Consider the following 23,455-nt stretch of genomic DNA (forward strand, 5'->3'; position numbering starts at 1 on the left):
TTGGTTTTGATTTGTCAAATTTAAGGGCTGTCATTGAATTATTAGTCTGTGTCTGACCACACTTCTGCCCACCACTGATGATCATTGCACAACAATGTTATGTCACGAACCGTTACTTTTATTTGAAGACTTCAGTCTTGGCCTTGGGGGTGCCAGACTATTTCCTGGCATTGTGAGAAATTTAACAGTCCAGGGATTTCAGGCACATGTTTTTGTTTAGCGACCACATACTTGCATGTGAAGAGCTTGTTTTTATGTGCTGGATGGAACTATTTTGCGAGAGAAAGACAATAGTACAGGTTTTTCTGCTTTCGTGAACATTTTACTCCAGCCTTGATGATGTTTATTTTGTCGCGACTGACAAAGAGAGGCGCGCTGGCCATAAAACACCCTCAGCCTCTTTGATTCTCTGTGAGATTTCCCTCCATTTGTTTGCCTAGTGGTGGTGGATTAGTGTCATGTTTCTATCAGTGGAGTCAGGAAAATATTGTTGTAACCAATAACAGGCAGCTGAAGTCATCTTTATCTTTGCGTGATTTTAATCAGCGACAAGAGGGGGATTTGGTGGAAAAGCAAGTGTTTGATCTGCCACACAGGGATTCGTTTACTGACAGGAAACCCGACCAGGTAGTGCGCTTCCTACTGGACATAGTAACAACCACCAACACAAATAGACTCAAACAATTTACAGTGTTCGCTCGCTACAGGCCTGATGAAGAAGCGCTTTCAACTTGTCTGAGACTAATTATTTCTAAACTTCACATTCCTGCCTGCTAAGCTACTTCACTCCCACAAATGCTTCAAAGTTTTTTTAGGGACTGCCAAGAGGAGAGTTTCAGCTGAAGGAGAACTTGAATGGTAGTTTTACAATTCGTGCTGAAAGGAGAGAAAGTTGTGACCACGGACAAGGGTAAAACCACTGAACAGAGAAAGCTTTATGTTTTCTGCCTCATTTCTAATGTCGCTTGGCAAAAAAAGAAGAAGCTGTCCTTCTTTTGTGGCCCACACAGGCTGTCAAAAGCAACAAGAAGGCAGTTGAGTTTTCATCAGACCTGCGGAGGCTGTCACCTCAGGCACTTCCAGGACTTTAGAGAACTTCTCAGGCACGTTTGACCTCTACGTAGTCTTTATTAGCGGTTTGACTGATGAAGAAAAATACATGAAAACACACTTTGACAGGGTTTTTTTTCTGAATTTTTGACGTCCTTCATGCTACACAGTGGTGTAAGAAGTACTGAGTGTGTCCTGTAGTTAAAATTCAACCAATAATTTTGTTTTTACATTAAAAAAGGACAATTGTTCATTGATTTGAAATCTTATGCTATGTTAATCAAACATAACGCCGTAGTTTATGTTGCATTTAGTTGATCTGGAGTTCAACTTAGCAGATTCCTTTACAGTAATGTGTTGCATTTTTTAATCTCATCATTTGTTGTATATGCAAATAACACCTTCATTTGCAATGTAAATACAAACTATAGCAGCTAACTACATAAAATAAATTGGAAAATGTACATTGTCTACAAGCAACATAGTGGAAAAGAAATACAGTATTTAAGTCAATTTGCATAGTTACATTTCACCACAGAGTCATGTTTCAAATCATAACACAGCTTTAAGTACCTGTTAGAGCATAATATCAAACAATGTATTAGTGTAAAATAACACTTTTTAAACTGAGATTCTTGGTCTTAATGAATGCACATGTTTAATGTTTAATTGATTTTAAAATTAACCCAATTTTCATTGCGCTGTTAACTTTTCCTCACTCCCTAGCCAAGTAAAAACAGCTCAAAATATTTATTTCAAATGGGCAACCATGAATTAAGCTGTGAGTAAATCCTGAGCACTTATAAACCTCTGATGAGTTCCCCCTCAGTGCAGTGTTGTTCTGGCTGATTCTTTAACTGTAAAGAGCAGACAAAGGGGTAGGAGGAGTTGGATGTGAGGCGGTGGGAGGAGTTACTACAGCTGCTCAAAGTACAAAAACTGCCTGTGATACCGGCACAAAGGAGAAGTGGAGACTCTATCCGAGTGTGATGAGTGCTGAGCAGGAAGCCCTCGAGACTGTTAGAAGGAGACCGAGAGAAAACCCCTGAGTGACCCACTCAGCCAGCAACAGACAGAGAGAGAGGCAACAGGAAGCAGAGGACAGACAGCTGAAACACACACACATTGTCCCACAGAGCAGAGGATCCACTCAAGGCTCCAGTTGGGGAAGAAGAAGCAGCATGGTGGTTTGTGGTCAGGACCTTGTGAGAGGTGGAAAGCTTTTGGCAACTTTGCTGTTTTGGAGCTGAGAAAGGACAAAAACGCAGCACTCAGATCTGACAAAGAGAAGGAATCTTGCCATGAGGACACCTCTCTAACAGACCTGAGTGTGGATATGCCATCATTCGCTCTGTGGACTGACAAGATTGGACATTTCTGAGTGAAAAGGAAGCACCTTTGAGTGACTGATTTATCTGAGTGAGTAAAAAACTTTTAACTTGTGGGGTGCAGCCTTGGTTGGGAGACAGGGCAGGGGGAGGGGAAGACGCTCCAGCCTGGATCTCTGTCCTCGGGGAGAGGTCTTTTCAACGTGAAGGAGCCCCCAAAATAACTCCACCAGGACAGGGCAGAGAATGGCCATGTGCAGCAGTCCTCTCTAACATGGACAGCTGTGTTTCAGTGCATCCTAGGGTTGGACTACTCTGTTCTTCGCTTTCTATTCACGGTCACTTCATTGTGGAGGGCAGGCCTTTCATTATATAGCTATTACATAACAGACACCCTTCATCCCTCCGATCTTTGTCTCTCATAATGCACAACGCTACCACCCTGATGTACAATTTCACCTCGCAAACGTCTACAGATAACTCAGAAAATGGAATCTGCAGCAAGAATGATATGTTCAAGTACCCGCTGTACAGCACAGTCTTCAGCATTGTGTTTGTGATTGGACTCATCACCAATGTGGTGGCCATTTACATCTTCACCTGCTCCCTGAAGCTGAGGAACGAGACCACGACCTACATGATGAACCTGGTGGTGTCAGACCTGCTGTTCGTCTGCACCCTGCCACTGAGGGTTTTCTACTTCATCAACCGGAGCTGGCCATTCGGGGCAACGCTCTGCAAGGTCTCCGTCTCGCTCTTCTACACCAACATGTACGGCAGCATCCTCTTCCTCACCTGCATCAGTGTGGACCGCTTCTTGGCCATTGTGCACCCCTTTCGCTCGAGGATGCTCCGAACCAAGCGCAATGCCAAAATAGTGTGTACTGCTGTGTGGGTGCTGGTGCTGTCAGGGAGTCTCCCCACCGGGTTCTTGCTGCAGACCACCTCCAACGAAAACAAGGGAAACGCCACTTTCTGCTTCGAGAACTTTTCGTCCAATCAGTGGAAGTCTCACCTGTCAAAAGTGGTGATCTTCATAGAGACGGTGGGCTTCATCATCCCACTGCTGCTGAATGTTTGTTGCTCCATCATGGTGCTGCAGACTCTGCGTTGTCCCCAAACCATCAGCCGTGGAGGGAAGATTAACAAAACAAAGGTCCTGCGCATGATTATTGTGCACCTTCTTATTTTTTGCTTTTGCTTCATCCCCTTCAACGTGAACTTGGTGTTCTACGCTCTGGTCCGCACTAAGACTTTAAAGGGCTGCTTTGTGGAGTCGGTGGTTCGAACCATCTACCCCATAGCCCTCTGCATCGCTGTATCCAACTGTTGCTTTGATCCTATTGTTTACTACTTCACATCGGAGACCATCCAGAACTCCATGAAGAGAAAGTCTCAGGCCAACCACACGTATGACGTCAAGTTCTCGGAGGCCCTGCAGTCGGAAAGCAGCTCCAATCTGCAGTGCAGCCTGATGACTCTCAAAGCTAAAGTCTTCCACACCGAGTCTTCAGTGTGACAGTGGGGCTGCTGTGCTCGGCATAAAAGGTAAAATCCATCCATCCAGAAAAAGACAATGGATTTTTTTTTTTTTTTTGGAGCGCTTTATCTTATCTAAGTCTCAGGGCAAATGACTGGATGTGTCCTTGGCAGCCTCAGCTTCTCAGTGTTACTAAATGACCCTTTGTTCACATCTGTGGATTTATTATTACTACTTACTAATTTCCCCTTTCCTGTGGAATATACTGCAACTGTATTAAGCACAATTACTCCACCAGTGACCTGGAAGGGAATGTGATCACTGAACAGTGGGACAGTTATGATATTGACTGCTTCATGTGCCTGTATATCTGTACATTTCCATGGTAAGTTTTGGTGCTAACTTTAGAGTATTATCTATTAAATTAGCATAAAGTTATATCAAGCTATAGATGTACAGAGCTTTTTTTTTTTTTTTTAAATTTGCCTTCTTTTTTGTTTTGTTTTGTTCTGGCAGCATTTCATTGTAGACTCTTTGTCTTTATTGAATATTAAATGCACTGACAGAGTTCTTCATACTGCACTCATGCCACAGAAATGAATAAAAGTCTTGAACTGTCTAAAACAAGTGAAATTTTTTGTCATTTAAATGAAGAAACAGCTTCTTACAAGTGTTTAACCTCCAGCATAACATAGTACACTGAGCTTCTGAATTATTTTTTGCACAATATCTATTTACTAAATTAAACCCGATGAGACTACTCTTCTGAATTTGCCTTGTTCAAATCAGGTGAAGATTGAAGTAAACAAGTGTGACTTCACATAATTCAACTTCTCTAATATTTGTCCTGCTTGAAATGGGGAGGGAAAAAAGTGGAAGTAGACAGTCTGATGAAGCTGGTGTGACTCCCACCGGGGAGTACCAGCTTCCTGTGTGGCAACCAGTAGTTAAAGATAGAGGAAGTCTTCATTACTGGCATCTAACAACAACAGGCTATTCATATTTTTAGGAAAACATCACACTTGAGTTTGTAGATGTTCTGTAAAACCTAGAGAATCAAAAAGCAGAACTTAAACGGGGGGTGGAGCTGGAGTGGATCATCTAGTATGGAGTCAAAGCAGTGCAGCGTGTGTTTTTCTTAACCTAGATAGGAATTCCATTTTATCATCCTGTAACGTTTTGTTTGACTCCTTCACAAGGACGTGATGTTTTTAAAATTTAACTGTTCCTCTGCCTGAGAATAGAACAGTCTGTGCTGCTCCCCGATAAATCGGGAGGCCTTTGATCCACATCAGATTACATTTCTAAGCCACGTAGCGTAGAACTTTTATTAAATAAGACCTGTGTGAAATATTTGTCACTCTGTGGACAAATTTACCAGCGATATGAGGAGTCAACACAGCATGTGAGAGAGTAACAGAAAGCACATGGAGGCTTATTGACATAGCCTGAAGGTCAGTCAGCAGCACTTCAGGCACAGCCCACCTATAACTCCGGTTCTGAAGCCATGTGAGCGAGTCAAGGACGGGGTTAAAGACCTGGGCTGTAATGAAAACAAACAAGTACCTGCACAGAAGGCTGTCTTCATCGGACCAGCTACAAGAAGACCTCATGCTCACTGAGCCTCATGAACCGTGTTAAGTGCCAAGAGGATAATCACACATCACTGATTTCTCACTATGCACGATTTTGTAAATGAGTTTGGTTGTGTATTCAGTCTGCCCACAAGGTGTTTGCAGCTGTTGACATCTCAGCCAAAGGTCAGAGCAGGAACGGATCAAGACAAACAACAGAACAGAAGTCACACTTTGAATGCAGCCAGAATAACCACGGCGATTCTCTAAACCCTTTTCATTGTCATTTTAGACAAAAAGCAGAGAAATAAGGGAAGTGAATTTGGATCCATCTAATTATTTTCAACATCTTTTTTGCTCCTTCCTCATAAACAGAAACTGATGCAACTTCTAGTACTGGTTCTCATCTATTAATAAGCATGTTGCTCAATATATAAATGTATATAAAAAAAACATAAGCTGTGTTTATGCTAAAGTTTAATGCTGGGATAATGTGACTGTATCAGGGATTGGGCCTCACGTGAACCCAGCAGGCTCCTCTGCATACACAACAGTTATCTAATCAGCCTGACCTCTCCTTCCCAGCAGGCTACAGGATGAGAAAACACAGACGCTGCACTGCTTGTCATCGCATACATTCTGTTTTGCGTTGCTCTTGTAATTTCAGACGGGAGCTTTCATCAAAGCGTTCCCGTAAAGTGTGCGATCAACTCAGGATCTGTGAAATTTTGTCATGTGATAAATTTCCCACTCGTAAACATTTCTGCGATTAAGATTCTGACATTTTAAGTAGGTTTGACTCCCAAAAGTTGGCTAAGTTTCGGTATAAAACACTCTGTAGAGATGTCATCCAATAAATAAGTAACTAATGATGCCTGGAATCCAATGCCACACAGAAAAAGAAGAATATTGTTTGGGCTGAGAAGTCGCCCTCATCAGGGCCATCACAGTTTAGTGTCATCCTGCATGTCTTAGTGGAGACAAAAACAAGTCTGGGTCCAGACTTACAGCCTCAGGTTCGTATTCTCCTGTAATAAATCCAGCATATTTTCTCCAGTAAACCTCTTAATGGCTTCTTTGAATTCCTGTCAGTGCGTGTCAGGAGCAATTTCAGCCGGTACACTGACAAAAACCTAAGTTTGTTTGTGCTTTCGGGGAAGAAGAGGCAGGGTCTGGTAGGTGGTAAGGTCCTCATCCGATTCAATCCACAGCTCTGGATCACATGACAAAGGAAGTGCCTATCCTCTAAATGGATCTTTGGGATGGGGGGGGGGGGGTCTCTGTCTTAGAGGATAAATTAAGTAGGAAATGACTGCTATTACCCTGATATGTGAAGTGTCCACTTAGATATCTGCACTATTTTCCCACCAGAATCCTCCTTCAGCATCTCTGATACTTCCACCTTGGTTTTATGGAAAGTGGGTGTTATTATATAGACAGTTTGTCACCCTCAAGGGGCAGGCATGGAGGGTAGAGAGGGTAGGAAGCAAACTGCTTGCTTGCCAAATAACTTTCCTGACCAAGAAGGCAATAAAAACACACAAAGCATTACTTTAGGTAATCAGTTGTCAGGATGTGGTTGGACAAAAAAATAGAAGGTTCTTGCTTGTGCTGGCACAACAGCCACAGTCATTCTGAAATCAGAGGCAGCACTGAACTAATAACAAGCTCTGGAATGGGCTCAGCATCTGCGAGGAGGTAGGTAGGCTAAATAACCGACCAAACAGTCACATGTAATCTTCCTAAACTCCCCCGTCGCCTCTGACCATAAACAGGTCTTATCAATCCCCGCAGGAGTTATGCGACCGCATCGGGTGCTGGTTGCAGAATATCTCAGGAATGAAACAGAAAGCAGGAGCAGCGTGTTGTTGAAGCACTCCCTTCATCAGGATGCCGAGGTGTCTATGAAAACACGAATGCAGCACAAAGTGTCCATCCTGTTAAAAGCAGGAAAGACAAACCTGGTCGTCCATATAGTTCAGCAACATCTAAATTAAATTGGTATATTTCGACCAAATTTGACAGAAAAATGTGTGCGTGATTCATGTAATTCTTCTCCTCACTGAGTCTTTACCTTGAGGCGAGAATTAAGCTTGTTACAGCCTGCATGTGTGGCACTAGCACAGCAGCCAAACACTTCCTGTGATTAGAGATGACTCACAGAGGACAACTGCTCAGTTGCTCAAACTGAAACCGTACTTTTGATGTTACATTTTGCAAATGCATCTTTTCACTTTCTACATGTGGTGTCATTAAAATAAAATGTTGAAATACATCAGCCGCAGTTTGAGTAAGCGCAGAAGCTGCACGTCCCAGCTTGACGAAGAGAAATAGTTCTGAGTAAATCTGGAACCTGCTGGGAATTCACGTGCACTGACACACGCAGTGACTCTTCATTTTTTGATTTATTTTACGGAAACACCCCTTTCATTAAGACACTAAAGGCTGTCTCCCGTACACGTGGCATTTAACAGCACATCCAAATGTTCCTTTGTTTCAAGCCTGACTAAGCATGGCATCACAGGCTATTGGGAAAAAACACACACACACTAAGATTGGGTGTGTTCTGCTTGATGGGACAAGTCGGGGTTTCCTTAGCTGGAAGTCCTTCCTGTGGACACTCCTGAGAGTTTAAACAATGTCTGACCAGTCAATGTGAAGACATTAATCCTCTCCTGTAGTTACAGCCACTAATCAGAGAGAACAGCCCGCTGGTGCAACTGACAGCCTCCTGAGAGAAAGGAAAGGTCGCCAGGTCGAACCCCACAAGAGCCACATGTCCTTCCCGTCCAGTAAAAACCTGCATGCAGCAAAAAATGATGCAAAACTGGCAAAAATGTTGGAAAATGTAGAAAAGAGATTTGTCACAGTAAGCTGCTCATTTTCCTGTAGTATTGCAATATCACAATTTAAAGTATGTATAGCTTCATTTTAAATAATTTGCATTAACAGATTTATTTAATTTTTGGCCAATTTAAAGGGCATATTGTCACATTTTTTTTAAAGCTCCTACACCTGATAGTTATTACTATAGTCTGTAAGCTTTGCTGAAAACTTATCTGCCTGTTTACTGCACATATTTGTGGAAAAATGTTCAAGAAAAAAGAAATAAATGGTGAACAAAAAATTGAATTGCGCAATAGCTAAGGAGCAGATCATCAAAACTTGTTCTAAACTGAAATCCACCCATCAACTTTTACACTAAAGCACATGGCAGGATTAGAGATGGCCAGGCCCTGCTAATGCTGCAGCGCACACTCATAAACAAATGCCCATAGCACACTCCACAGCACAACCACACATAAAAGCTGACGCTTACAGGTCAGCCTTCAGGTCAGCGTGTTCCCCGAAGGAATTTCCACCAAGCCTCAGAGACCACACAATACTTTCCCTCAGTTCCTCTACAGAATTCAGTCTCCTGGAGCCACAGAAAATCACAGTTTAATTTGTTCAACCCACATTTGTGTGGAAGCCATGGTTCTGAGTAAGATTTAATCGCATTCATTGTTTATTCTGTCTCCCCCAAAAGAGCGCCGCAAGAGTGAAATTTACACATGACATACGTGAAAGATGTCCTGTTTGAATAAGGATCCTGCAGAGACTATGAATTGACACCTCACGGCGGGAAGAACATGGCTCATTGATACCTCTGAGGTTATCTGCATTGCTCCAAAACAAACCACACAATTAGCTCCATGTAGCAGACAAATAGGTCCAAGATAATTCCAGTGGACACAGAGGTACCGTCAAGCAGCCTGATGGTCCATAAGAGAGGTCCTATAATCATATATTAAACGGGCTATTTCACTTATTTTACATTATAGCCACACAATAGAGGGAAAAATTGCAAGTTTTAGCTGCTTAGCCGGAAATAAACCATCCTATGGAACCTCAGATTCTGGAGAATAGCTTGCAAATAATAATATGAAGAATGTGTAATTTAATAAATGAGCCAGAGCGTAAAAAATCATAATCATGGTCCATCAGCAGCACATTCTCTGCTCTTCACTGTGTGAAACCTTCACACTGATGCAAACAGAGCTGATGTTATTGACAGTCGAAGTGGTCTGACTGTTAAAGGCTTTAACCATTAAACCGCCATTGATCACTTCTTTGTTGTGTGAATTTGTGCAGTAGCTTGTACTATCAGTGATCGCTGGGAAATAAACTGGACTCGTACCGCTACGCAGAATCACAAGACTGAATGATGTGACTGATGCTGAAGCCTCAATCTTTTTCATGCTTCAGTGACTCTGTGCCTGAATAAAGCGTTCTTTTCCTGAAACTTTTCAAGTGCAATCCAATGCAAGAGCTTATTTAAAGGCAAATTCAGCTATTTAAATTAAACTAAATGCCTTGCTAAAAAAAAAACAAACAAAAAAACAAGTTATTTTTGAAAAAAAAATCTTTCCATGCTGTTCTTTTTCTAATTAAAAAGCGCTGTACTCTGTGGGTGTATTCATGTCAGAATTTTCTTTGCTGCATTTGCAGCCAGTGCAAAATCTCATGCTCATTTCCATACCACAACGCACAGGGCTGCTTTTAACAGAATATAAGCGGCGAGAAGGTGGCGGGGGTGAGATGTTTTACACAGTAAGCGAAGGCGCAGATGAAGTTTCTGGTGGGGGAGTGGACTGTGTGAGATCAGCGAGGTGAAAAGAAAGCAAGAGCTCAAATTCACTCTTACCTCTGACACAACATGAGGGAAATGAAACTAAAAGTTCAAGATTTCCAGTAACATTGTGAAACATCAGATGACTGTTGTCACTGAAAAGATCGCAAATCTTTTAAACGCACTTTCTTGCTTCATTCAAAAAGTTGTGAAATACATGTTTTCAGTGACCTGCAGTTAAGCAACCGATCTACTGGAACAATGGCAAAGACACACTGCAGCAGAGCCTGTAACTCTTCCTAAAGGTGGACCACCTCATCTGGAGTCAGCAGGCATGTGAGCTTCAAACAATAGCAGCATTTAAAACTGGCTAAATGCCCCTACACTCTGCAAGGAGCCAGCAGTGTCCTATTTCACATAATTGAGGATCCTAAATTTAACTGTTCCTGACCTTTTTTTTACTTTGAGCTGCTGATGAATTGTGCAGTTCCACGACAAAAAAATCTGCTAAGCCACGCCAGCCTCTATTGTCTGATACAGAGCATCAAAACACTGACAGCAGACAATGGAGGGTCACTGCAGAGGGCTTGAAATAATCATAACAATGACAGCTTTCATATTTATAGTTGCAAAGAGACTCCCAACTGCAGAGACCAAGTGCTTTGTTATTAACAGGAAGAGCTGCTCCACATGATGAATAAACAGCACTTCTCTTTACTGGGTGAGTCATGGTAGCAGGTTTCACCATCTGCTACTACGGACACCAGGGAGGCTATGCATGTTGGCTTAAAAACTCAGATGCAGAACAGAATTTAGCGAATTGTCTAAATAGAAAACAGTCCAAAAAGCAGTGGAGATGCTGTAAATATGCAACAAACTGCTTTGCTCTGAATTAGAAAAGAGAATTTTGTTTTTAAAAAAAAGGCTTTCTAAGCATCAGTAGCCAAACAGAGATCACTGGGTCATCTTGCATCTGCAGAGCTCTTCCTGAGTGAAACTGGGGCGCTCAGAAAGCAGGCCACGAAAACAGGGAGACAGGGAAACAAAAGGGGAATCGAGATTGTGCCAGATAACAAGCCAATATTTCATGAAGGGCGATGACAGCAGCTGAGGGTCGAGGTGTGCGGACGACGTCCCAAAAAGATAAAATGAAAGGTCCTTTGTGTGTTGTTCGATAAGAGGGGATGTTGCTTGATTGTTTGCTATCAGGTCGCCAGGATGAGCAGGATGAAGTGACTCAGATTAGAAGCAGTAGCCAGAAAATGCAACTTTACAGTGACTCTGCGTACATGTTGCAAGACAGGATGTACCATGTTTCAAAATGTCCCAAACATAAAGCAATGAAGGAAATGCTACATCACCATGTGTGCCTCAGTTCCACTGATTTTTTTTTCTTTTTTCACGTGTGTGCTACTTAGCTCACATGCGAGCATCAAAACTAGAACAGTGCGGTTTATGTTGGTTTGTCAACAAAGACACATCTGCATGGCGACAGGTTCAAATCAGAAGGTGACGAAGTTATTGTGGAACATTTTACCTCCGAATGTCTGCTGTGGTCAGAGCACAGCAACCAAATGTCAAACACGAGTCAAAATATGAATACATCTCCACTTTGACCTCACAGACCTGATGCTAAGTGTAGGAGGGTTGCACAGATGCACTTCATTCAAATAGACATTGCTATTTTGGCCCCATTTATAGCCACTGAGATACAACAGACAGAACTTCACATCCTTCCTGCAAGAGGAAGCCTCTGTTCATCTGCTGCTCGGCGCTAATATTTTATAAAGTACAATAACTGCTCGGTCAGGATTTACTTTCAAGCCAGGTCATGCACTTTTATGCCAGCAGTCAAAGGAGGTGGACGAAATAATCACAACTCCTGCACAAACCAGCAGCGCCTTATCGCATAGACTTTGAGATTTCTGTTTGAGGTTTTATGGTGATGAACAATAAAGAGAAGGGAGACAAATAAAAAAAGTAGATCATTGATGATAAAGTTAGGTTGTAGTACACAAAACACAAAATAAAAACTAACTTTTTTTTATCAGCTACTGTACATCTGTAGTACATGTGGGCTGATTTAAATTGCTTATTGCAAGACAAACAATTGTTATACAGTGCCTTGTGAAAGTATTCGGCCCCCTTGAAATTTTTAACCTTTCTCCACATTTCAGGCTTCAAACTTAAAGATATAAAATTTTAATTTTTTGTCAAGAATCAACAACAATTGGGACACAATTGTGAAGCGGAATGAAATTTATTGGATACTTTATACTTTTTTAACAAATAAAAAACTGAAAAGTGGGGCGTGCAATATTATTCGGCCCCTTTACTTTCAGTGCAGCAAACTCACTCCAGACGTTCAGTGAGGATCTCTGAATGATCCAATTTTGTCCTAAATGACTGATGATGATAAATAGAATCCACCTGTGTGTAATCAAGTCTCCGTATAAATGCACCTGCTCTGTGTTAGTCTCAGGGTTCTGTTTAAAGTGCAGAGAGCATCATGAAGACCAAGGAACACACCAGGCAGGTCCCAGATACTGTTGTGGAGAAGTTTAAAGCTGGATTTGGATACAAAAAGATTTCCCAAGCTTTAAACATCTCAAGGAGCACTGTGCAAGCAGTCATATTGAAATGGAAGGAGTATCAGACCACTGCAAATCTACCAAGACCTGGCCGTCCCTCTAAACTTTCACCTAGAACAAGGAGAAGACTGATCAGAGATGCAGCCAAGAGGCCCATGATCACTCTGGATGAACTGCAGAGATCTACAGCTGAGGTGGGAGAGTCTGTCCGTAGGACAACAATCAGTCGTACACTGCACAAATCTGGCCTTTATGGAAGAGTGGCAAGAAGAAAGCCATTTCTCAAAGATATCCATAAAAAGTCTCGTTTGAAGTTTGCCACAAGCCACCTGGGAGACACACCAAACATGTGGAAGAGGGTGCTCATCACCCTGAACACACCATCCCCACTGTCAAACATGGTGGTGGCAGCCTCATGGTTTGGGCCTGCTTTTCTTAAGTAGGGACAGGGAAGATGGTTAAAATTGATGGGAAGATGAATGGAGCCAAATACAGGAGCATTCTGGAAGAAAACGTGTTGGAGTCTGCAAAAGACCTGAGACTGGGACGAAGATTTATCTTCCAACAGGACAACGATCCAAAACATAAAGCCAAATCTACAATGGAATGGTTCACAAATAAACTTATCCAGGTGTTAGAATGGCCAAGTCAAAGTCCAGACCTGAATCCAATCGAGAATCTGTGGGCAGAGCTGAAGACTGCTGTTCACAAACGCTCTCCAACCTCACTGAGCTCGAGCTGTTTTGCAAGGAAGAATGGGCAAGAATTTCAGTCTCTCCATGTGCAAAACTGATAGACATACTCCAAGCGACTTGCAGCTGTAATTGCAGCAAAAGGTGGCGCTACAAAGTATTAATGCAAGGGGGCCGAATAATATTGCATGCCCCACTTTTCAGGTTTTTATTTGTTTAAAAAAGTTTCAAATATCCAATAAATTTCGTTCCACTTCACGATTGTGTCCCACTTGTTGTTGATTCTTGACAAAAAATTACAATTTTATATCTTTGTTTGAAGCCTGAAATGTGGTGAAAGGTTGAAAAGTTCGAGGGGGTGGAATACTTTCACAAGGCACTGTAACAATTTGTAAGCTTATTTTTCCATTTAAACCAGACTTCTCAAGGTTAAAAACCTCAACCTGTTGACCTTTTTGACATGTGTTGATTTGATACCAAAGTACAAAATAATAGTTTTCTGACACCTTAGTCTAGACCAGTGGTTCTCAACCCTGTTCCTCAGGACCCCATGTCCTGCATGTTTTAGATGCTTCCCTGCTCCAACACACCTGACTCAAATGATCAGCTCGTTATCAGGCTTCTGCAGAGGCTTGATAACGAGCTGATCATTTGAATCAGGTGTGTTAAAGCAGGGAAGCATCTAAAACATGCAGGACATGGGGTCCTGAGGAACAGGGTTGAGAACCACTGGTCTAGAGAATATAAACATAACTCAGGTCTTGTTGCATAAAGAATCACCTAAAATGTGGAATACTAATGAAGAAATTCAGTTAGCGATTAAAAAGATGTAAAAGCATAACAAAATCTGATTTAGTAGAAGCAGCATCAAAAATGTGACAAAACACTCAATATCAGTGTCTAATAAGTAACTTTAATGAGAGAAAAACTGCCTAAAGCCATAAAAAAAAAATCCAATTTAGTTGTAGAAGTATCTATGAGGCAAAATACTCAATATCATTGTCTAATAAAGAACTTTAACCACACAAAAATAGTCTAAAGTCATTTAGAAAATCTTCTGTTAGTTGAAAAAGCATCTAAAAGGTGGAAAGATACTCAATAGCAATGGCCAATAAAGAACCTCAGTTGGTGAAAAAAAAGTGTGGAAGCGTAAAAAAAAAAACAGATTTGATGAAGAAAAATCTGATCAACATTAAAAAATGAAGAATCTGAACATTTTCTGATGCTTAAGGCAACATTAATTGATACAACTACACAATTGAACAATAAAATTACACAAAGCACCCCAAACTCCTCGGATTAAAATAGACTGAGCTGTAAAGTCACTGTCTAGTCCATCATAGTTTCTAATGGGAGACCCTCATATCTGCAGGACACAGACCACGATGACGTAACACTATGACACTTTATCTGTATGTTTGCTGAACATGGACATCTTTGGGGGTACGAGGGGAATTAAAAATAATTTCAAAAGGCTGGGGGCTGGCCTGTGAGCCCTGGATGGGTTTTCATTGTGGCTTCAAGATAAGCGCTGAACTGCAGCCCTGAGCTTCCTCAATAAAATATATGATAGGCAGATATTTGGCCCGAAGACTCTCATAGTGTGGAGCTCTCCTGTCAGCCAATGGGAGGCTTCAGTCGCTGGAGGAACTTTGGCAGCTGGATAATCCATCCCTGGTGCGACTGTTGGTGAATCAGCATCAGCATGGTTTTGTTGTCTCAAGGGTCTGTAGTATCTACATCCTGTTGAGCCCAAACAGTCTTGGGCGAGGCTTGGCTTTTATTCCTCTGTTGCCAGGCATTTGTGGTTTTGCTATTGTTTGCTTTTAGTCTAAGCTTTTAATTTGGCAAAACAAAGAAAGTAACAGGTTTTACTTGTTCCCTCATATTAAAAGTGTTTTTTCTCTTTGGGGTGCCAACAAATGAGAAGAGTCTCTCAAATTCACATATAAGCAGATCTGGCCTCTTAGATTTATCCGACTGCATGTAGTATTTAACTTCAGGACACTTTAATTATGTCTCAACCAGAACGCAGCTTTTCCCAACCATCGCCACTCTCAAAGGGTTCACATCAGTGATTTCAAACTCCACCTAGTGGTACATGATCAGCATCTGCAGTCACTTCTCAGTGTCAGCACCACTTTTACAGTAAACTCACAACACCATAACAGCTTAAGGAGGCCAGATGCATGCTTTGTTAGTGTCTCGTCAAGAGAATAAAGAATCCGAAAGACTGTTTAGTCTACTTTTGATATTGCAGAGGAAGCGGGCTTCAAAAGGCGCAGGCGGGCTCGAAACGGTGCGACCCCGTGAAGACCCGGCTTCTCTGTGTCTAATATTTCCTGCTTCCCCCGACAAGCCAAACAGCAGCTTCCAGACGGCCTCAATTTGCTGAGAATGTTATCATTGTTAACCTGAACAGCACACAGCAGATGGTCCAATCAAATCCCAAACGGCACACACAGACATCTTTATGTAAGAAAAGCTTTACTGAAAACAAGTCGAACAATAATCAATTGAAATCTTAGTGTTTTGTTGAAGCAATTAAGAGTTTACAATGTAGTCAAAACACAGAAATAGTGCAAAATTTGACACATTTATGATAAAAACTTCCTTGCTGGTGCTGAGTGAGCTTCACTGGATTTTTGTATACTCCGATAAAACCTGCTCCAAAAATTGGCCCCAAGTTACAAGACGAAAACATGATCGATTACACATTTAGTGAAATCATTTTGACACACATAAAGTTAGTGTTTTTTTTAACAGAATGTAAACATGAGCAATGATGGCCTTGTGACTGTGTAGGCTCAGAAGGAATGAGGCCTCAGTGTTCCGACAACATTCTCTCAACTTCATCCATCCAGTCACAAGGAGATTCTTCCTCGAAGTCCCTGTGAAGAGAGAACATACAATACAATGCATTTTAACTATGTTTTCATATCACAGGCCACATATACAAATCACACAAACGCAGCACATTCCGCACGCTCAACAACGCTCCAACACATATTCATAAAGCACTCTCTGTTAACATTAATATTTAATATGAATATCAATGTGAACAGTGTTTATTTTTTTCATACTTTGCTTAGCAGCCCAAACTGTTGGATTTTTGAGCACAAAAGCAGTTTCAAAGGACTTTCTTGTTTACATTTTATTCCAACCTCATGCATATTTTGTAAAAATGTAAAATTGCATCTTTCAATAACAGGCTTTACATGAGGCTTAAACCACGCAGGACCACCACTGAAGCTGCATTAAAAAGCAAAATAACACCACCAGCCTACAGGTATTCCCCCTTTTATCCTGCTGACATACTACATTATGTGTTCTTCATGGTAAAAGCAGGAATAAGAGTTACTTACGTGTCTTCATCATCAGAGCGCGGCTGCAGTCGATACTTGTCTACGATCACTTCCGGCTCGGGACCGTCAGTGTCGTCACCCTGCGGCTGGGAGAGCGGTCCGACCAGGGGATCATCATCTGAAAATAGAAATCACACCCCACACACAAAGCCTTTGATACTATTCTATTAAGACAAGTTACTCTTTTAGGATGCTTATGAAAAACATCCTCAAATTTCAGTTAGTTTATCTTTCTCTACAGCTCATATTAAGACAGCAGAGATCAACAGACCTCCTCTCTTTATTAAAAAGGTGCTGAAGGATCTCCTCAGCGGTGCTTTTCCCAGCAGACTCAGAATCCTCTCGGGAGGACCCTTCTCCCATTGTCTCCTCTGCCTGCCGTCCTCCAGCTGCTCAGACACACCTGGAAAAACAGGGACGCGACACTTCAATCTCTGAAGTTTACTTTTGTACAGTTCAGGAAATTAAAACGCCGCTGCCTGTCATACTTTCATGAGTGGAACCGGTGAGGTTCTGTCTGGTTGATGCCGTGCTGTCAGATGAAATCAGACTGGCGTTGGCCAACACCTGCATCACTGTGTCTGGCGGCCCAGCAGCCCACTGCTTTCGAGGGCCAGATTCTCTGCTTTCACAGCAGCCTGCAGGTAATTCAGCACCTGTGGTGAAGGGGTATTTCATGCATTTTTAGTTATGGTGATAAAAACACTGAAACATATTTTCTCACAGACATGTAAGTTCACGAGTTTCACTGATGTGCCTCTCCCAGAATCATAGCTGTGTGTCATTTTTCATGACATTAACTTTGACTACCTTCAAATGTCGATGTTATTAAAGTCTTCTCTCCCAGAAGATTAGCCACTTTCTCCCCCTCTTCTCTGTTCCATCGACCCCTACGCCTCACCCGTTCCTCCGTCTCTACGGCCTGTAAAGGATTCAAAGCACTGCAGTAAATCAAATACATAACATGAGCTCCGCGGCCATCTGAACTAACAGCAGCTTGTCAAAGGTCAGATTCCACATAGGGTTACCACAGCTGGGAAACTTGTGCAAGAGCCTAAATTCTCACACCAACATTGTATCTTGTCAGTTTGTCGTTCTGATGAACGGACAGCCATAAAATCACTTCAAGTTCAGTTGATTGAGTAACAGTGGCCATGCAGGAAGCTTATGTTTTTTACTTGGGAGGGCAGATGTGTGCGCAGGAGTCTGGAAACCCGGTGAGAGGTCAGGATGGTCTGCAGGGACGGCCGGTCCTTTGGGTTGGTCTTGAACATCTGCTTGACCAGGTACTGCAGCTCGTAGGGCAGGTGGTTGGGGAGGGGAGGGTACGCGCCCCGACACACCTTAAGAATCAGGCTCTTCCAGCTCGAAGCCTGGAACTGAGCACATACAGTGAGCTGTGAGAATCTCTGAGACAACAAACAGCGCTGCAACATCTGAGCCACAAAAAATACACAGCGCATAATCTAACTCAGCTGAAGACACTGGGCCTCCATCATTTCATAACAATACTTTGCAGTATCTCACTGTGCTCAGAGATGACAGCAGCGGTATTTTACACAATGGTTCATTGACAGCATTTGGCGAGAATCCTACAGTCGAACCCTCGGTGCATGGGAGTGTGGAGGGAGGGGAAGTACCGGGTGTCGCAGGGTGCAGAGCTCGTAGAGAACACAGCCCAAAGCCCACACATCACTGGAGAACACAGACAGATAGATGTGGTTATTCATTCACACCAGACATTTGTCACTTACTGGCACAGTGAAGTAGATACAAGATGGGTTAACCCACGCATGGGTTACATAACCACCGCTGAGCTGAGAACTCACGCTGTCTTAAAAACTGCATGTTGTTGACACATTTACTGACACTTCAACATCCAGAACTGAACAGTTGGCCACTGAAGAGCCTTGTGTTGATGTATGCTGTCAGAAAATCAAGCCTGAAGAGACACTCGATTGAAACATGGGAGTATAAGTCAAGCCACTTTTGTAGCTTTTTGGAATAAAATGCAGGCATAGCGATTCCCTAAAGCACTAATGAAGTGTTTAAGCACATTGAAAAATAAAAAGGAATATACACAATATTTCTGCATGTTCTCTGCACATAATTAAAGTGGCACATTGTCTGCAGGCACTCATATCTTGACATTTAAAATAGATACTCTCCTTTTTATAAATATTTTCTATGTTTCTTCTCATATATAAAACTGCGTGGCTGGATCTTGCACATTAATCTACAGTAGTATAATACAGTATTTTGTAAATAGACTTTTTCTAATAATGTGCACATCTCTCTGGTCTGTTTCTTGTGGATGCAAACATGCACAGTGGGTTTATTCCTTTGTACATATTTGCAAAGTAAATATTAATCGACTCCCAACATGCATTATGCGTCTTGGTAGTGCATTGTAAGAATAATATGTATTCATGTATTTGCATTTTTCTGGTCTCACATGTTTTGCCTTAGCGATTAACATTTCCCATTGCAGTGACAAACATTTCCCCACAATGACACTGATCCACAGTAAGGATTTATTTCATCCCATATTGTTTATTATAAAATGAAGGTACAAGGAACATACCTCTTATTGTTATATGGCTTGCTGTCCCAAATTTCTGGTGCCACATAATATGGTGTCCCAACATATGTGTGAGCATATGCCTTCGAGCTGCAACAAATTTATTTTCAAAGCTCAAATATAACGGCCGTAATTGAAGCGCCAAGCGTTCAATTTAAAATTGCAAATCTTTTCTCTTCCTTTACCTGTTCAGAATACATGCTGAGCCAAAGTCTCCGAGCTTGATTGTCCCATTATCTGTCAGGAAAATGTTCTGGTTAAGGAAATGAGAGAGAAGTGATGATTTAACACAAAGCAAAAAGTAAGAGCAGCCAACTATGGCAAAATGATGATATTATGCAGAAATGGAAGATAATGTGATCTTATCTCGATCAGCAATTTCATCATTGTTCATTTCTTTCCACAGCACTCACACTGATGAGATTCTATCAACATGCAACCAAGCAATAAACTAAATCATTGACTTCTTGTTCTGACTCAGAGGACAAACATAAAGAAGCTTAAATTAAACAGAAGATACGCTAATTAAAAGACAGTGTTTGCACTCTATTTACATGAAATCCATGAATAATTCTAAATTATAATACCAAGACTCCACTATACCTTGGACTTCAAATCTCTGTGCAAAACTCGCTTATCATGGATATGCTTTGCACCTGCACACATCTGAGCAAACCACTTCAAAATCTGGGAAAAGAAAAGCCGATTTCAGTGAAAACAATTTTGAAGAAATAAGGAACAAAATTGCATGAAAATGGTAGCAAAGGTCATCAAGGCCTACATTATCAACACCGAACTGGGCAGTTTTCTGTTGCTGAATCCTCTGTAGCAGATCTCCTCCACTGCAGTACTCCATAACAATGCACAAGAGGTCATCAGCTGAACAAACAATCACATTTCTTATTATGCAATGCAAACAATTATAACAGTATGCCCCAAAATATCTTGTAATAAGTTTTAAATGGTGTGACTACCTTCAAATGCCTCCCTGAAAGCCACAATATGAGCATGTTTCATTCTGGACAGCAGGATGGCTTCTCTCCTTGAGTTCTCCAATTTGGACTGATTCTATAAAAATGCAAATACGAGCATGAATGTATTATCTATTCTGAAAAACAAACAGTGTCCATGCCTCAATGTGGGCAGTAATCTGGTAGGTTATCAGCACAACACAAATAGCATTTCCATATCTATATTTCACTTCCATCCTCAGGCTATAGCATCACAGTTTGGATCCAAATATAGTCAGCAGATTGTTTGTTTCTCCATGTGTGGTAGCGAAAATCAACATATTTTAATGTTTATTTTAATATTTCTGCATTTTTATTATCATGATTATGTTGTTGCATTGAGGGGATCCACTTCGATTCCTATCCCAAAGACAAAGCTGCAGTATGAACATTATATCACGTACCTTTGGCAGCTGGATTTCTTTCACCACATATTGTTTCTGACTGCTTTTACATCGGACTAACACAGCCCGACCGAAAGAGCCTTCCCCGATAACTTTCAGGAGTGAATATTTCTCCATTGTGCCTCTTTATAAAGCACAAAGGCAGACCAGAAAGGATAAAAAACAACGAGCTACAAAGAAATAAGCAGGTGGAGGTGTCACTTTACATTCTTGTTTAATCTTCCGTGTTCACAGTGAGACTTTTACAAAGCGTACATTAGAGAAATGTACCTAAATATCCTCCACCTGTATCGGTGTTTGTTTGCCCGCTACTTCCTTATTATTGTATGACGTAGGGCGAGGCGCAGCCGCATTGCGCACTGTGACCGGAAGATGGCGGCAGATCCCAATATCTAAATACTGGATTAAGTCTCGTCATGAAAGTTCCCCCGCTGACCGTAATAATGTTAGTATAATTTACTTTAGGCGAGTAATGGTTTCATGGTGATATATTTTAATAGTATTATTAGAAATGTAGCAGCTCACTTTCTAATTTGCATAATATTTTCAGTTCATGATATGTTAATGATGTTTTTTGCCTTTCCTTTTTGAGTAACCTGTTCAGAAGTAAAATTTTGATTGTATTAGAACAGTTTGGACAGGCCAGATTTCATCTAATATCAGTATTTTAAAAAAATACTATTTATAAATAATACTATTTGGAAGTTTACCAACTAAGCCAGGCTTATTTCATAAAGTCTGACTTAGCAGAGGTGATTTTGGTTCCGTGAACCCAATTTAACATTGTTCAAGCTCTTTTACTGTGGGCAATTCATGCTGGTAATCTAATGTTGTCTAGGGCGGACTAATCGCCAGGCCCGCCCAGAAATGATGCTCAACTGGAGTTCCTGTAGTCATGCGTTATCATATTATCATAAAATATAATTATTTTCTTGTCATTGCTCAGAGTGAAATTAAATTAAGTCGATCCTGTCAGTGCATGCACACAATCAGACAGCAGTGAAAAAAGTTGAACAAAAGTGCAAATATTAATATAATAAAAAAAAATTGAAATACAAATGTAAACTAATAAAATAGTAATCTAGCTGGTATTATTTTTGTAGCTTATTTGGTTATTAGCATCGCTATAAATACAGTAGTGTAACTGCACTTTTGGATTCTGCATATTGTTTAACATTAGCAGAAATGTACTGCTGCAGAGCAGTGCAACATGTACATACAAAGTGCAGTTGCATGTTAACATATGTGTAAGTTCAGTCTATAAATCGCAAGTGTGTTTGGATGTAAACATGAAGATTCATCTTTCTGCAGGTGAAAAAAACACTCTGGCCTGTATGTATAAACTCCAGTCACGAATGTATTAGACGCTGCAAAGCCAAGGATACATACAGCAACGGCATCGCCTCAAACTAGCAACGTGGGAATTGTTCTGGTGGAACATTTACATGCAGGGAGGTGAGCACTGTCATTGAAAGGGCAAATCCACCAAAAAAAATAAAATAAAAAAATAGCAGGGCCGCCTTACAGCAAGATCCAAATCCTTGGGAAAACTTGAAATTTTCAGCGTGTAGGTTGTTGCCTGGAGGTTGCTGTTGTTGTTGTTTCCTGTAGTGCAGGGGATTTCAAAAATGGTAATATATAGATAGAGGAGGGGAAGGAGAAAACCACGTAAAATGTGTGGCCAATGGCAAATTTATAACCGCAACCCACATCCACTGAGTCACACTGAATATCCTTTAACACTGACCTGACCAGTAAACCAAGATTTTACCACTGGCTCACTGGTGTGCTGTCATAAAGCTTTTGTTTCTTTACTCAGTATCTGTCCAAAAATTTTAATTGATAGAAAATCAACTTACGAGGTGTGTACGTACAATTATTGTGACTACTTGAATATGTATTAAATGAGTCTGATTGCATGAACTGACATTTTATGGCACCAATTTAGCCCTGACTGACCTGATTCGTTCCAGTCAGGTGTTGGACTTTAATCTCTACTTTTCTTAACGTGCTTTATTGAACAGGCCATAGTTCTGGTAACCTCCCCTACATTGTGACCTAACCTACTGTCGGAGAAATTGAATTAAAAATAATAAAACAAAGATCCCTAAGGGGTCTAGGTCAGCAGCACCGGTGATTTGGTTAAATACTGTCATTGAGATGGGCTGAGAGAAGCTTTTCTTCTCACAGAACTGCTAAATAAACAAGCCAGGGTCGAAAAAAATGCCTGCTGGGTCACAGTGGAAAAGGTAATGTGATAGCCATGACAGAAAAAGTAATGAGGGGTGGCTGAATCTTCCACGCTTCTGCACTAAGGGCCCCTTAGCCTGCCACTGGTAGCACTGTCAAAAACAGTGACATTTAGCACTAATTGGTTCAAAAGGTTGGTGACCTTCAAACACGGGCCAAAGTGATTGGTGGTCAATTAAGGCAAAAATGGAAATAAAGTGATGTCATTGGCTGAAAGGAAGTGACCTCACCAAGAAGTTTCTTTAGAGCCCGAATAGCTCAGTCGGTAGAGCATCAGGCTTTTAATCTGAGGGTCCAGGGTTCAAGTCCCTGTTCGGGCAAGTGTGGTTTATAGGTTGTGTAATGGTTAGACTTGAATGGAGGTTAATGTACTTCTAGACCACAGGGAATAGTATCTGGTGGAAATAATAAATGGTTCCCTGGTTTGGGAGATGCAAACACACTGTAAAATTGTCTCAAGGGGATGTAGAGGTCTCTTAAAGAAACAAAAAGTAAATAAAAAAAAGATCATGCTTTAC

The 23,455-nt window shown here is 41.3% G+C and overlaps 2 protein-coding genes and 1 non-coding gene across 3 annotated transcripts; 2 read left to right on the plus strand and 1 right to left on the minus strand.

Moving 5' to 3' along the window:
* The first annotated feature begins 1,863 nt into the window (after positions 1 to 1,863).
* lpar6a (lysophosphatidic acid receptor 6a) lies at positions 1,864 to 4,003 on the plus strand. Its single transcript, XM_022189105.2, has one exon. The coding sequence runs from the start codon at positions 2,803 to 2,805 to the stop codon at positions 3,895 to 3,897; it is 1,095 nt and encodes a 364-aa protein (XP_022044797.1). The 5' UTR covers positions 1,864 to 2,802; the 3' UTR covers positions 3,898 to 4,003.
* An 11,792-nt stretch (positions 4,004 to 15,795) lies between these two features.
* nek3 (NIMA related kinase 3) lies at positions 15,796 to 21,022 on the minus strand. Its single transcript, XM_022189106.2, has 13 exons — positions 20,688 to 21,022; positions 20,248 to 20,341; positions 20,055 to 20,152; positions 19,877 to 19,960; positions 19,459 to 19,526; positions 19,277 to 19,363; positions 18,333 to 18,387; positions 17,871 to 18,071; positions 17,503 to 17,614; positions 17,181 to 17,348; positions 16,964 to 17,095; positions 16,693 to 16,810; positions 15,796 to 16,218 (listed from the first exon to the last, which is right to left on the minus strand). Exons 1-13 carry the CDS (start codon positions 20,802 to 20,804, stop codon positions 16,152 to 16,154), a joined length of 1,401 nt encoding a protein of 466 aa, XP_022044798.2. The 5' UTR covers positions 20,805 to 21,022; the 3' UTR covers positions 15,796 to 16,151.
* A 2,162-nt stretch (positions 21,023 to 23,184) lies between these two features.
* Positions 23,185 to 23,257, plus strand: trnak-uuu (transfer RNA lysine (anticodon UUU)). The gene has a single exon. It is a non-coding gene; the product is annotated as a tRNA-Lys (tRNA).
* The last annotated feature ends 198 nt before the right edge of the window (positions 23,258 to 23,455 follow it).

The sequence above is a fragment of the Acanthochromis polyacanthus genome, chromosome 13 (assembly GCF_021347895.1).
Source record: "Acanthochromis polyacanthus isolate Apoly-LR-REF ecotype Palm Island chromosome 13, KAUST_Apoly_ChrSc, whole genome shotgun sequence".
In the NCBI taxonomy this organism is placed as follows: domain Eukaryota; kingdom Metazoa; phylum Chordata; class Actinopteri; family Pomacentridae; genus Acanthochromis; species Acanthochromis polyacanthus.